The sequence below is a fragment of the Asparagus officinalis genome, chromosome 1, assembly GCF_001876935.1.
Source record: "Asparagus officinalis chromosome 1, Aspof.V1, whole genome shotgun sequence".
Lineage (NCBI taxonomy): Eukaryota > Viridiplantae > Streptophyta > Magnoliopsida > Asparagales > Asparagaceae > Asparagus > Asparagus officinalis.
In genome coordinates this window covers 102,311,419-102,326,451 of record NC_033794.1, presented here as the reverse complement: position 1 = coordinate 102,326,451, position 15,033 = coordinate 102,311,419, and the positions used below count along the sequence as shown (strand labels likewise).

The following is a 15,033-nucleotide window of genomic DNA, read 5'->3' as shown; positions in this document are numbered from 1 at the left end:
ATGAAGTGTCCTGATGGTGAAAAAGTGGCTTATGCAATATATATGTTAAAAGGATGTGCAAATGGCTAGTGGCAAATGCAGCAGAGAATTCTGGGAGATGGTGCTGACCAAATATCTTGGAAAGAATTTAAGAAAGTTTTTTTATGAGAAATACTTTCCAAAGAGTGTTTGCTAGTAGAAGGAGAAGGAATTCCATGAGATGAAGCAAAATGATAAGAATATGGCGGAGTATGAGGAGGAATTTACCTATCTATCCAAGTTTGCACCTAAATTTGTTGCAACTGAAGAAGATAGAGCACGTCGTTGTGAGGAGGGTCTGCGGCCCCATATAAGGTTTCAAGTGAGCTCATTTGAACTCTCCACTTATGCAGCGGTATTGAAGAAATATTTAGTGATCGAAAAGGAACGAAAAGAAATTTTCTCGGTTGATGACCACAAAAATAATAATATGAAGAAGATGTTCAGATCGGACGGACGTGGAGGTCACAACAAAAATTGGCAAAACAAGAGACAAAATGTGGATTTCAAAGGAAAGCAGACTATGAACCAAAAGTCGATGAGATGCACCATATGTGACAAGTCTAATCATGAAGTGAAGAATTGCTGGAGAGTTATAGGTGCTTGTCTGAGGTGTGGCCAAAAGGATCACAAGATCGCAGATTGTCCTAAGTTGAATGAAACTCCAAGTCATAATACATATCTATGTGATCAGCATCCTCAAGTAAAGGCACGAGTTTACTCTCTAACCGGGCAAGAGGCTCTGGCAAATAATGATGTGGTGTCAAGTACTACACCTATATTTTCTACTTTTGCACGAGTACTATTTAATTCTGGAGCTTCGCATTCTTTTATCACCGCACAATTTGTTAGATAGCAAGAGTTACCATGTGATACACTAGAGCATGAAATGTATGTTAGCACACCAGGAGATAACATATTAATATCTAATAAGTATTGCAAATGTAAGATAAAAATAGTAGATATGGAGCTTCCAGCGGAACTGGTCATCCTTAATATGCATGATTACGATATCATTCTACGAATGGATTGGTTATCTAGAAATCATGCATCTATTCTACGTCAAGAGAGAAAGGTGGTGTTTAGAATTCCCGATCAATCGGAATTTTTCTTTAAGGGCAGTAAGGTGCAAAAACCTATGCGCATTATATCAGCCATTCAAGCTCATCGCATGTTGAGGAGCGGGTGCACTGGTTTTCTAGCATCAGTGCACGACTTAAGCCAGAAAGAAGTTAGTTTGGATCAAATTCCTATCGTGTGTAAATTTCCTGATGTCTTTCCAAAAGATCTCCCCGGAATACCACTCGATAGGGAAATAGAATTTTCTATTGAATTTGTTCCAGACACAAGTCCTATCTCAAAAGCCCCTTATAGAATGGCTTCAGCAGAACTAAAAGAACTTAAGGAGCAGTTGTAAGAACTTCTAGATAAAGGGTTTATTAGACCTAGTGTTTCACCTTGGGGTGCACCGGTGTTATTTGTGAAGAAGAAAGACAGATACATGTGGTTATGTATTGATTATCGAGAGCTCAATAAGATGAGTATACGGAATAAATATCCATTACCAAGAATTAACGATTTGTTCAACCAATTACAAGGAGCTTAGGTGTTTTCCAAGATGGATCTACGATCGGGCTATCATTAATTAAAGATTAAGGCTGAAGATATTCCAAAAAATGCATTTCGTACCCGTTATAGTCATTATGAATTTCTTGTGTTACCATTCGGGTTAACGAATGCACCTGTATTTTTCATGGATCTTATGAATAGGGTGTTCAAACCCTTCTTAGATTATTTTGTGGTGATATATATAGATGATATCTTGATATATTCGAAGAACCAGAAGGAGCATGAGGAACATCTTCAATAAGTGCTTGGTATTTTGAGAAAGAAAAAACTCTATGCAAAATTTAAGAAGTGGGAGTTTTGGTTAGATAATATGTCTTTTCTTGCGCATGTTATTTTGAAGAATGGAGTCTCAGTAGATCGAGCAAAAATTAAAGCAGTTGTGAATCAAAAAAAGACCAATAAATGTTCATAAAATCCGCAGCTTTCTTGGTATGGCGGGTTATTATCGAAGGTTTGTAGAAGGATTTTATTGTATTGCCTCACCTTTGACCCGTTTGACTCAAAAGGGAATCAAATTTGTTTGGTCTGAAGAATGCGAAATGAGCTTTCAAGAGTTAAAGAACATACTAGTGTCTACACCAATTCTCACTATACCAGTTGCAGAAGAAGATTTTACTTTGTATAGTGATGCCTCTCATAAAGGTTTGTGATGTGTGCTCATGCAAAATGGAAAAGTGATAGCTTATAGATCTCGACAACTGAAACCTTATGAGCAAAATTATCCAACACATGATTTAGAGTTGGTGGCTGTTATTTTTGCCTTAAAATTTTGGAGACATTATCTTTATGGAGTGCATTATGAAATTTATACCGATCACAAGAGTTTAAAATATATTTTTACTCAAAAAGAGTTGAACATGAGACAAAGGTAATGGTTAGAGCTACTTAAAGATTATGATGTTAGTATTAATTATCACCCAGGAAAAGCCAATGTAGTTGTTGATGCCCTTAGTCGAAAAAGTAATATAGCTTGTCTCATTACTCGACAAAGGTATATATTAGAAGATTTGGATCGATTGAGAATTGAGATCCAATGTCAACAACTATCGGCCGAGTTGAATAACATCCAAGTACAACCTGCTCTAGTTGATGAGATTAAGATTATCCAAAAAGATGACTTGGATTTGGAGGTCATTCGGAAAGGAGTTAGGGATGGTAAACAACTAGATTTTGTAATACACCGTAATAGATCCCTTAGGTTCAGAAATCGACTCTATGTTCCGAATAATCCAGAATTGAAGAAGAAGATTTTGAAGGAGGCTCATCGTTCTGGATATACAATGCATCTTGGTGGAACCAAAATATACAAAGATTTGAAAGAGATATACTGGTGGAATAATATGAAGAGAGATATTAGCAAATATGTTTCAGAGTGTGAAATATGTCAGCAAGTAAAAGCAGAGCATCAAAGGCCAACTAGATTAACTCAAAATCTCGACATACCAATGTAGAAGTGGGAGAAGATTTTAATGGATTTTGTCACAGGATTACCAAGATCCACAAGGGGTAACAACGCTATATGGGTCATAGTGGACTATCTGACTAAGTCGGCTCACTTCTTACCAATCAATATGAAGTTTTCCTTGGAGAAGCTTGTGAAGTTGTATATTGCTGAAGTAGTTAGACTTCATTGTGTACCCATGAAGATAGTCTCTGATAGAGATCCTAGATTCGTATCAGAGTATTAGAAAGGTGTGCATAAAGTTCTTTAGAGTAAATTCTATTTTAGCTCAGCATATCATCCACAAACAGATGGTCAATCTGAGAGAACAATTCAAACTCTTAAGGATATATTAAGATGTTGTATCCTTGATTTGAAAGGATCATGGGAGGAGCATTTGCCATTGGCAGAGTTTGCATATAATAATAGTTACCAATCAAGCATTAAGATGGCACCGTATGAGGCTCTATACGGAAGGAAATGTCATTCAACTATGTAGGGTCGAAAAAATTGATGTTGGGATTGATTTTCTTGTTTTAAGAAATGGGTTCGATCACTTGGTACGAAACCCTTACAATCACTCACACTCTCTCTCGATTACAGAGGAAGAGAAAATTAATTCAGCTTCTCTTTTGTTTAAGGTGGGTTCTAGGTGGCAAAATGATCCTTCCCCCGATGCTTGAGTCGAGCTTACCTCCCGTTGACGAGACCAAGATCACAAGAGCTTCTGACCTTCGTTAGCCGGCTGGAATCAAAATTCAAACTCCGAATTTACACGCAAAATCTCTGATTTCTAATGATTAAAAGTCTCAATTCACCAACCCCTCCACTCCATAGCTGCTAGCGGCTATTTATATAGCTTTAGCACGTAACCGACGTGCTATAATCGTGGAGTCGTGGGCATAACTGATACGATGAAATTGTGGAGTCGTGGCGTAACTAACTCCTTGAATCTAGCCCACGTGGCTGACTAGGTCTTCGTGACCATTACAGCCTGATTTAATGTGGGTGACGAACTTCACTGCGTTGGTGAACCTCGTCCTTGATGTCGAGCCTCACTGCGTGACGAGCCTCGTCTTTGATGTCGAGCCTCGCTGCATGGAGAGCCTCGTCTTTGATGTTGAGCCTCGCTGTGTGGTGAGCCTCGTGAGCTTCTTTAATAATGAGCTTCGTCTTCACTGACGAGCTTTAAATCTGATGACAAGCTTTGTTTTCATTGACGAACTTCACCTCCGATGATGAACTCCGAACCTCGTATCCAATGACGAGCTTCGAACCTCATTTCCAATGACGAGCTTCGTCTTTGATGTCAAGTTTTATTTCCAATGATGAGATATTCGAATCTCATTTCCAAAGATGAGATATTCGAATCTCGTTTCCAATGACGAGCTTCACATCTTGTTTCCAACGACAAGCTTTGTTATTTGAGACGAGGTTCATCATTGTAATGACCCTCGTCATGCTCGTTATGAGCTTCAACGTTCTAAGGCCAAATGATTAGCCAATTATCTATGAAGATCCATAAGAGTGGAGGAGAGATAGGCATTTTTTCACTAGCCTCTCAATCCCCTCCTTTCTTTTCATGTTGATCATGCCTATTTATAGGCTTAGAGCCATTAGGGAGTGAGTTAATGGGCTTTAACTCTCCTTATAATGAGGGAGTTAGAGGTCGTTAACTCCCATTTAAATGGATGAGTTAGTGGTCAATAACTATCATTTAATGTAGCCCTTTGAAACGGTGCCTGACGAAGTTCGTTTGCCAGACGAGGTTCGTCCGCCTGACAATGTTCGTTCACTTCGCTATATCTTTGGCGAACTTGATTTCGGCTTCGTCTTCTGATGGGTAAGGTGTTGTTTGTCCTATTGAACTAAGACAAACTTCATGAATTGAGGCTGAGGTTTGTCGTTGTGATGACCCTCGTCGTGCTTGTAGTGAGGTTCGACTCTCCTTTGTTTCTTGGCACTTTTTAGTGTCTACAAAACCCCCTTCAAAGTTTTCCGACCCAAATTGGGTTATATGGGTCTGGAATACTTTGAACTCTCTTGGTTGTAGCGAGCTTGGCTTACACGATGAGCTTGGCCTCTTAGCGAGCTTGGCCTCTTGATAAGCTTCAATGCTCCGGGGTGAACTTCATCAAACTCATGTGGGACTGACAATCAAGACTTAGGATTTTTAGCAAATCCTCAGCTATCAACGGACTTGATTTGTCTTTACCAACTGCCGTTTGAGTTGGACTAACTATGCTTTTGCCCTTAGCATGGTAAGTTATTGAGAAGTTTTTCTTAGACTTAATGCTATGATTTTTTCTCTATCCTTAGCCGTTCAAGGCATTGGATTAAGTGTTAGAGTTTGGTTGTGTCGTTCAATATAACAGTTCAAGGCATTGGATTAAGTGTTAGAGTTTGGTTGTGTCGTTCAATATAACAACTCAACCTGGTATTTTGAAAGTGAGGCGAGTTTGGTTGTGTCGTTCAATATAACAACTCAACCTGGTATTTTGAAAGTGAGGCTCATCACATGGTAGCCCTACAGGGATGATGTGGTACCGTTGATGAATAGTGACTCATCGCATGGTAGGTCACTATTTAGAAACAAGGGGGGAGATAGGGGCTCATCGCTTGGTAGGCCACTATCAATGAACAACGTCATTTGCGGGAATAATGGTATGGAAATGATCAAGTCATTCAGTGACATGAGAGTATAACGACTGTGATCGAGATAGAGGCACATCGCATGGTAGGCCAATATCATAAACAACGTCATTTGTAGGAATATCGGTGTAGAGATAACCAAGCCGTTCAGTGACATAGGAGTATAACGAATATGATTGGAATAGTGACACATCGCGTGGTAGGTCACTATATTCGATCATTCTAAGGAAATAGAACGTTCGGAAAAGACCAGACAGTGAATCATCGCATGGTAGATCACTATCTTGATCGAATTACAAGTAGGTGCTCATCGCATCGTAGAACACTACTTAACAAGTTGTTTTCAAATGGGGTAAGAGTTGTCTATCAGAGGTAATGATACGGGTGTATCTTCTCTTTGGGAGCTTAGCGATCCTCATGCGAGCTTGAGGATAGATGATTCTCATGATAGTATGAGAATAGGGGTGTAAAACAGTATAATGGAACGCAGGTGGAAGCGTGGAACAAGACGACGAGCAGTAGATTCGAAGATTCCAGATTTCAGCCTGTGAGTCGACTCATACATGTACATGAGTCGACTCATCAGGTTGAGTCGACTCATGCCTGTCATGAGTTGACTCAAGAAATCAAGCTCTGTTAGCAAAAGTTTTTGACTAGTCGACTCATCAGTTATGAGTCGACTCATATGAGGTCATGAGTCGACTCATATGAGGTCATGAGTCAACTCATAACTGTTCATGAGTCGACTCATCGAAGGTTTCTTGGTTCGTTTGGGTTTCTGTTTGCACGAATTCCTGTTAAGGTTTGGTCTGGTTATTTACCAGATTGTCATTCACGTTTGTACACCTATATATAAGGTTGTTTAGGGTTTCTAAACATGACCTTAAATCAGAGAGGATCATCTTAGATCAGAGAGAAATTCTAATCATTGTATTAGGGTTTAGAGAGGATTGAGAGGTTGTTCTCGATTCTAGTGAGATTGTGAGGGAGAGATTTTTAATAATTGATTCTTCATAATCTAGAGAATGTATTTTCCTTCACCATACTGAATTGTTCTTATGTTTTAGTTGTCTTCTTCTCAACCCACCTTTTGGTAATTCCGCGACCAAAGAGTGCTCGCACGGTGACTCGTATCAAGTTGGTATCAGAGCGATCAGATCCTATGAAGGGGGCATCCTGTGTATGGTCCTGACTCAATCGTAATACAAGAAGCTTGACGAGGTCCTTATTTCATTGGAAGAAGTGCAGGTTTTAAGGAGGAAGAAGATGGCTGAAGGAGACAATTCCACGAGGATTGATGCATTGGAGAAGCAGAAGAAGATGGCTGAAGGAGACAATTCCACGAGGATTGATGCATTGGAGAAGCAGATCGAGACGATAGGTTTGACTCTCACACAACTCGTCAGTCTTATCCATGGAGGTGGCAAACAAGGTGAATCTTCTTTGAAGAAAATTATTGAGTCCGATGTAGAAAGAGTAGATTCAGATTCCGACGAGGAGGAGGAGACCGTTAAGGCTGCATTGCATCAAGAGGGTAAGAATTCTTATCAGAACCTGAAGATTGACTTCAAGGTGGAGATTCATATTTATGATGGGTGTTGACGTCGAGAGGCTTGATGACTGGATCGAGCGGATGGAGATGTATTTTACTCTTTATGGCTATTCATCAAAAGAAAAGATTGTGTTCGCGACATTGAAGCTTTCACGGCACGTGTTGATGTGGTGGAAATCCTACTGCAAGCAGGAGAAGAAGGCGGTGTCGTGGAACAAGTTCAAGGAGTTACTGAGGAAGCAGTTCTACCCGGCTTGCGCCAAAGGGTCAATCAAACCATTTAAGAATACACCATGGAGTTCCAGCAGCAGGCGATGATCCTCAACATTGCGACAGAGGAATATTCCATGTTTATGAAGTATATGGCGGGATTAAGCGATTACATCTGAAAGGAGATGAAGCTATTCACGGTGGAATCAATTGCAGAGGCGAGCGTGAAGGCTATTGCCCTCGAGGGCAAGCAAAAGAAGGGCAACGAGGCTAAGGGAGACTCCAAACAGATGGGAGGGGAGTCTAGTGGTTCTCAATCTAAGGAGGATAAGAAGAAGGGTGATCCAGGGAAGGTATGGCTGATTTGTAGTCACTGTGAGAAGACATGGCACACAGGTGATCGGTGCTGGGAGAAGTATCCTCATCTCAAGGCAAGAGGGTTGATGAAGAAGGAGGAGAAAAAGGCATACATGATAGCTCAAGGTCCGAAAGAAGTCCCACGGATGACAGAGCCCAACAGCAATCTCAACCTTATGGCGGGGAAGCAGACCACAAAAGAGGACGACGACCCGAGAGAGCAACTCTTTGTTCTTAAGTTGCAAGTAAAGACCAGTTTGGTTGATGCCATTGCTGATTCGGACAGCGAAAAAAATTTGATATATGAGGCATTGGTTCAGAAGCTGGGTCTGAAGATGGTCAAACATCCGAAGCCCTATCCATTGGGGTGGATTCAGAAGGAGGAGAAACTGAGTGTAGTTGATCAATGCACTGTTAGATTTGCGCTCTACGATTCGTATATTGATGAGGTCACGTGCGACGTCGTTCCATTGGATGTTTGTCAGATTTTACTGGGCAATCCATACTTATGGGATAGATATGTGATCTACGAGGGGCGGGCTCAGAAGTACACATTCACTAAGGATGGTGAAAAGTTCATATTTTGTTCGGCATCTCTTCCGAAGGAGACAAGTTTGGGGATGGTGACGTGAGCGAAGAGACTAGTGAATGCAAGCAAGAAGTATGTCTCGCTGTGCATTAGACATCCAGAAAAGCCATCGATAAAGGATTATAACTTGGGGAAAAAGGTGATTACGACGAGACGCGGGATGGATGAGATGTTTCTGATCGGACGTCGAGACCAGGTTCCTAGCAGGGCTAGATGGTGCAGAAAAGATGGAGGAGCTCGAGAGTTTCCTTAGCAAAAGTTCTAACTTGAACGGGACTTTAAGTTCCTAAAGAGGGGACCCATGATACGGGTGTATCTTCTCTTCGGGAGCTTAGCAATCCTCATGGGAGCTTGAGGATAGATGATTCTCATGATAGCATGAGAATAGGGGTGTAAAATAGTACAGTGGAACGCAGGTGGAAGCATGGAACAAGACGACGAGCAGCAGATTCGAAGAATCCAGATTTCAGCCTATGAGTCGACTCATACATGTACATGAGTCGACTCATCAGGTTGAGTCGACTCATGCCTGTCATGAGTCAACTCAAGAAATCAAGCCCTGTTAGCAAAAGTTTCTGACCATTCGACTCATCAGTTATGAGTCGACTCATATGAGGTTATGAGTCGACTCATAACTGTTCATGAGTCGACTCATTCAAGGTTTCCTGGTTTGTTTGAGTTTCTGTTTGCACGAATTCTTGTTGGGGTTTGGTCTGATTATTTACCAGATTACCATCCACGTTTGTACACCTATATAAAGGGTTGTTTAGGGTTTATAAACAAGACCTTAAATCAGAGAGGATCATCTTAGATCAGAGAGAAATTCTAATCATTGTATTAGGGTTTAGAGAGGATTAAGAGGTTGTTCTCGATTCTAGTGAGATTGTGAGGGAGAGATTTATAATAATTGATTCTTTATAATCTAGAGAAGGTATTTTCCTTCACCATACTGAATTGTTCTTGTGTTTTAGTTGCCTTATTCTCAACCCATCTTTTGGTAATTTCGCAACCAAAGGGTACTCGCACGGTGACCCGTATCAGGTAATCATTAACTTGATAGTATTTTGTGGTCCCACCATCCTATTAGAGAATATTGGCGAGGGAATTTAGAGGAAGTGACTATCAGAGGTAATCATTAACATGAAAGTTTTGTGATCCCGCCATCCTATTGAAGAGGATTGGCGAGAGAATTTGGAGGAAGTGACTATCAGATGTAATCATTAACATGATAGTATTTTGGTAAGGGGCCAGATGCTCACGTCTGACTTCGGACTCACCTTGGAGTTGATTTATGACGAGCTTCGGGTCGTCATGGCTTAATCAGAGAGAAAGCTTAAGGTAGTACATGGTTTTGTAGAGAAACCATGACTATCCCCACTCTAGCGATAGCTGTAAATCAGGATTGAAGGGTAAAGACTCCTGCATCCAATAAGGCTTGGATCTTATCCTTCATGGTGTAGCATTTAGAGGTAGGATGATTGACCATCCTGTGGGACGTACAATAGTTAGGATCATCCATTCTCGACATCTCCTCAGGTCACATCGATTCTGGGAGCCTAATCTTTTTCGCCTTGATCAAGGATTTTAGTATCGGGACGACTTGCTCATCTTGGAAGTCGTACTTCTGCTGAAAGCGGCTATTCGAAGATTTGCCCTTCTGCTTTGACGAAGATTCAGGGGTGAGGTTGTCTTGGTCATCACCTCCTTGAAAATCACATGGCTCTTCAGCATCTAGCCTTTTGAGCATGCTTGCGACCCGTTCTCCTTGGCGAACAAGCTCTTTCCAAGTTTGGGTCTTCACCACTCCAATCTTGGATAAAATATGAATCGAGAGATTATTACGACACATCTCGATCAATGTACTTTCAGAGACTTGATCACAGCAATGCAGCGATCGATTTCTAAATCTCTTGATAAAGTTACTGACAAATTTTGTCTTCTTCTGCTTTTCAACTAGCAGGGTGACCATAGATACTTTTGTGTCATCGTCAAAGAATCTGGCCAAAAAGTGCCTTTCCATGTCCTTCCAGAAAGTAATGGATTCAGTCTCCAATCTGCAAAACCATTCAAAAGCGACCCCCTTAAGGGTACTAATGAAAAGTCGAGTCATAATGGGATCATTCCCCACTATGTGTCCAGTCTGCGCCTGAAAATAATAGATGTGTTGGGTCAGAGAACCCTTACCATTGAACTGTAGGAGGTTGAGTGGCTTAAACTTTGGAGGATAAGGAACGACGTCCCATTTGATAGGGTATGGTCTGACGACCTCCAGCTCTCTGAAGTTTCTCTGAAGCTTCAAAGCCTCAAGCTGCTTTTGGAAATCGTCCAACTTATGATCTCGGTCATTCTTACGCGGGTTGAACTCAGCTTCGGATGATTCAGAGTGAATATCAAAAATATTATCTTCTTCATCTTCTGCATTATCGCTATCTTGATTTCGACGGCTAGATTCCCGAGCACTGGGTGAAAGTCGTTGGTGCCTTGATCCTGAGGATTCGGCGGTAGCTTTCTTCTTCTTCTTCTCCTTGAAGAGTTTGTCCACCATATCCTCCAAGCGTCTGATAGTCTCCTGTTGTTAGAGGATGGTTGATTGTTGCTCTTTCACCTGCCTCGCCAGGTCCTCCTCACTTTCGGCCATGTGAGCACTTGCTTGTTCACTTTGATCGGTGTTGGAAGGCTGAGAGGTTGCAATGGCTAAATTTTCAGGTTCTTGATCGACACCATAGGATATACCTGCTAGTTTGCGGTAATCTGGCAGGATCATTGCTCCAGTACGAGAACGAGTATGTTGATAAACACCCTAACTTTCAATGAGTACCTCTCGTAATCCGGGAGATCTTTCAAAATCAGAAGACTCCGAATCATCAGCTGAGATTATGCTTTTACCCTTGCTGGCCATGTTGATCGTCACTTCAACATGGCGATTCTTGGATGCTTGTTTCTTGGGATGAAAGCGTCTTCTTCTTGATGATGAGACCATCGGTAGTTCAGTCAACCATTCGAAGACTGAAGATTTATGTGTTGACTCTCCACATGAGCATTGGAAAAGCACTGCAGAGATAAGCTTCTCACAGCAGCAATGACATTGCATCTGACTCATGCTACGTTTGTGTGTGAGATAATCTCGAAGGTCACCAGTAAGGCGGCCCCTAGTCGACTCTGTCAAATTGGCTTTACCCAAGTGAGACCATCTGAATGATAGAGGTTGACGAACTTAGGTAGACTGACAAACTCCTGTAGGCATCGAAAATTGCCTATAGGTCTCCACGAATAGCTCGGTGTTAAGGAATGACGATGAACGTCACTATCCGGTTCACAGGAGTTCGATTGATGTCGATGAACGATTGAAGTGAATCGACGAACTACGTGAACTAACGAAGGTACAGGTTAATCAGGAGCCCCGCGATGTTTACAAAAAGAACAATACCCTTCGTGTCTCATTGATTCAACAGATGATCTAACCATCGAAGCTGATAGAACTCCTCGTCAGCTTTCCAACGCATTTCGAATCACTCAAATCCGAGTTCGGACGAAGAATTTACAGTGGAAGTGGATGAATACACCTCAATGGAGTGTCTCGGACCAACGAGACACCCTAGGGTGTCTCGGCCCAAACCGAGATACCCTAGGGTGTCTCAGATCAAGTGGAGACACCCTAGGGTGTTTCCAAGTCAGATTTGGGCCTTAAGATTGTTTTAACCACTCCGCAACCCCTCAAGCCTATAAATACAAGCCTTAGGCCTCATTTTTTGGAGATCTGGAATTTTGGAGATTAGGCGAAGCCCTGCCGGATTGAAGACTGATGGTGCACGAATTTCAGAGAGGAGGAGGAGAGATCGGATCGAGTTCTTCAACGTAAGAGAGAGAGAGATTGAGAGATCGGATCGAGTTCTTCAACGTAAGAGAGAGAGAGATTCGTCAGATCTACAGTTTCCCGGATCCATTCCTTAAGATTATCCTGTTGTGGTAATCTTAAGAAGAGTGATTATCTCGCTTCGCCGAGATAAGAGCTACGATTTCTCGATCCCTTCACGGATAGACAAAGCTCTGCCTAATTTTTCAGCAATCAGATCTGATCGACGGTGGTCCACGGATAAACCCCGACACAGGGAAAGATCCCACGCAAGCAGAAGACCGATAAACGATCTTTGCGTTTGTTTGATAAAGTTGTAAACTTTTTTATTTTCATTGTGTAAGGAGATCTTATAAAAAGATCAACTTTTTATTTCATTCGAGTTTATTGTAACGACTAAAGTTGTAATAGATTCGATAGCAATGAAAACAACAACTTTCACCGCAAACAAACTGGCGACCACAGTGGGAGCCAACAGCCTCGCTGCCGAGGTTGTCATGCCGCAGCCAACGATCAAGATCCTGGTGCTCGAAGAGGTCAAATATGAATTCGACCAGCAAAAGTTCGAGGAGTACGTCTCCTCCTCCTCCTCCTCCAGATCCGCCTCTCCTGAAAAGCGCAGGAGTGCCTCCTCCTCCAGATCCGCCTCTCCTGGCAAGTGCAGGAGTGCCTCCTCCTAGAAGATCCGTCGGTCCCCAGATCTGAAGAACCAAGAAATCGATCTCCCCATAGCCGATGCTATAGTCGTACCTCGCAACGGTCCGCCGGCATCCAATGAGACCAGATCTGCAGATCTGAACTCCTTCACGATTAAGGAGTCGACTGCTGAAGGTGCGCCAACTCAATCAAAGAGAGCACGTTAAAGGAAACGACAACGCCTCGCACGCCAATTCGCCAAGGCTTTGGATCAGATGGATGGACTCCATTACCAAGCAGATCTGGAGCTCAGAAAGCGTCAAGTAGCTAATCTGTCGCCACAACCAGCATCGGAATCCTCCTCTCGATCTCCAATTAACGAATGAGTTCATGTCAAAAGAACCCGCTCTAATCTCGAGGAGCGAATCCAGAAGCGCCGCGCCTTGCTCGCGCATGCCCGGGCCCTTGTGCGAAAAGCACAGGAAATGCAAAAGGAAGAGGTGGTCAAGAAATCACCAAGATCTAAGCAGGTTTGGGTGCCGAAGGCTAAGTCAGCGCCCCTGCCCGATAAAAGACATCAGTCGTGTCTCTCGGTCGATTCCAGATCCAAAGCTGGTTCCCAGCTTTCGTCAAGTTCAGATCTCGCTCCTTTTAATCCCACACCTCCGGCGAAGCTCCATAATAACGTGGACATATCCAGAGGCAGGAAAATGATAGCGGAGCGCCTGGGTCTTTTGCACGAGGATCAAGGCAAAGCTCCAGTCAAAGAACACTTAGGCATGATGAATGAACCCCGAGCAACTCATCGAGTTGGGGGTCGCACTCGCCCATCCAACAAATCAAAGCCTCCCTATGATGGGAAAGCTCCTATAACTGATCGCCTCGGACTGCGAGTCATTATCCAAGAGCCCGTTGAGGTCTCACACTCACGAAAATGTGACTCAAAACATGCGACTCTTGAGAGCACTGACAAGATAACGAATCCTCAGAAGGAAACATGTTCATCAGACGACGACGTTATACCTGAGGAGTCGTACCAGCACACGATACGTTTCTCCGGCAATCATGCCAATGAGTTGTACTATCGGGCTGGGGGTACGAACAAATCTCGAAAGAAAGGTACCCGAGAAACGGACTCTCACTGTCCGTGTATCAAAATTATCAGGGCAGTATTATCAGCGTGTAGCTGTCCCAAGACCGCTCCACAGAGGGTCTCGATATTCGAGAGGATCTCCGATGGAACGACGAAGCCCAAATCAAGGCGTTTCCACCAAAGAGGATCGGTTGATCGAGATGATGAATTCCCAGAAGTTACCATCAACATGGTCAATAAAGGAAAATCTCTGATTGTTTCAAGTGGTTCCAACCCTAATTTCTCTCCAGGAAGAGGAGTCAGTTCGAAAATAACCCAACGAATATCTCAGCTTCAGCTAGAAGCCGTTGGACATAATGATTACCAGGGTGTCCATGAAGGAATCCATTCCGATGACAAACTCTCGGATTCTTATTCCGCAATCGCCTCTGACGATACAATGTCTAGCATAGGCGAAGCTCGGGAAGTGTTCATGATCAACACCGAGCAAATAACCAAAATCATTGAGGATGCTCTAGCCAAACAAAAAGAGAACTTCAAGTTCGAAATGGAAATGGCTATGCAGGAGATGAGACAAATGCACGACCAAAAAATCCGAGCTTTGTCGAATCAGCTAGTTGAATCTAGCCGTCGTACCCAGAACGCCACAGTTGACAGCGATCCAGAAGTGGACGAAATCATCATGGCCGATGCACCTCCCAAAAATACTGGGTGTGGTTCAAATGCACACCCTACAGATAACAACGCTGGGGGTGGCTCTGCCAAAAATAATAACACTGGGGGTGGCCGCATTATTCCTCTCGGAAATTCTCCAAAACAGGATATAGGTGAGGACGAAAAGATGAAGGATCTCGAGAGCAAAATTAATGCTTTAATGTCTGCTCAAGAGGTAAAGAAGACCGGAATTCCATGTCCTTACCCGAAAGAGTGGGATTCGATCCCGTATCCGGTGAAGTTCAACCTGATCAAATTCACGTCGTTCGACGGGAAAGGTTCCCCCACT

General features: G+C 42.7%; 1 protein-coding gene across 1 annotated transcript; it reads left to right on the top strand.

Annotated features, from left to right (window-relative positions):
* LOC109838389 lies at positions 221–874 on the top strand. The gene has a single exon (XM_020406841.1). The coding sequence runs from the start codon at positions 221–223 to the stop codon at positions 872–874; it is 654 nt and encodes a 217-aa protein (XP_020262430.1).

Bases quoted from the DNA above. Each gene is read 5' to 3' on its own strand.
- LOC109838389 (XM_020406841.1), top strand. From the start codon at position 221: ATGGCGGAGTATGAGGAGGAATTTACCTATCTATCCAAGTTTGCACCT.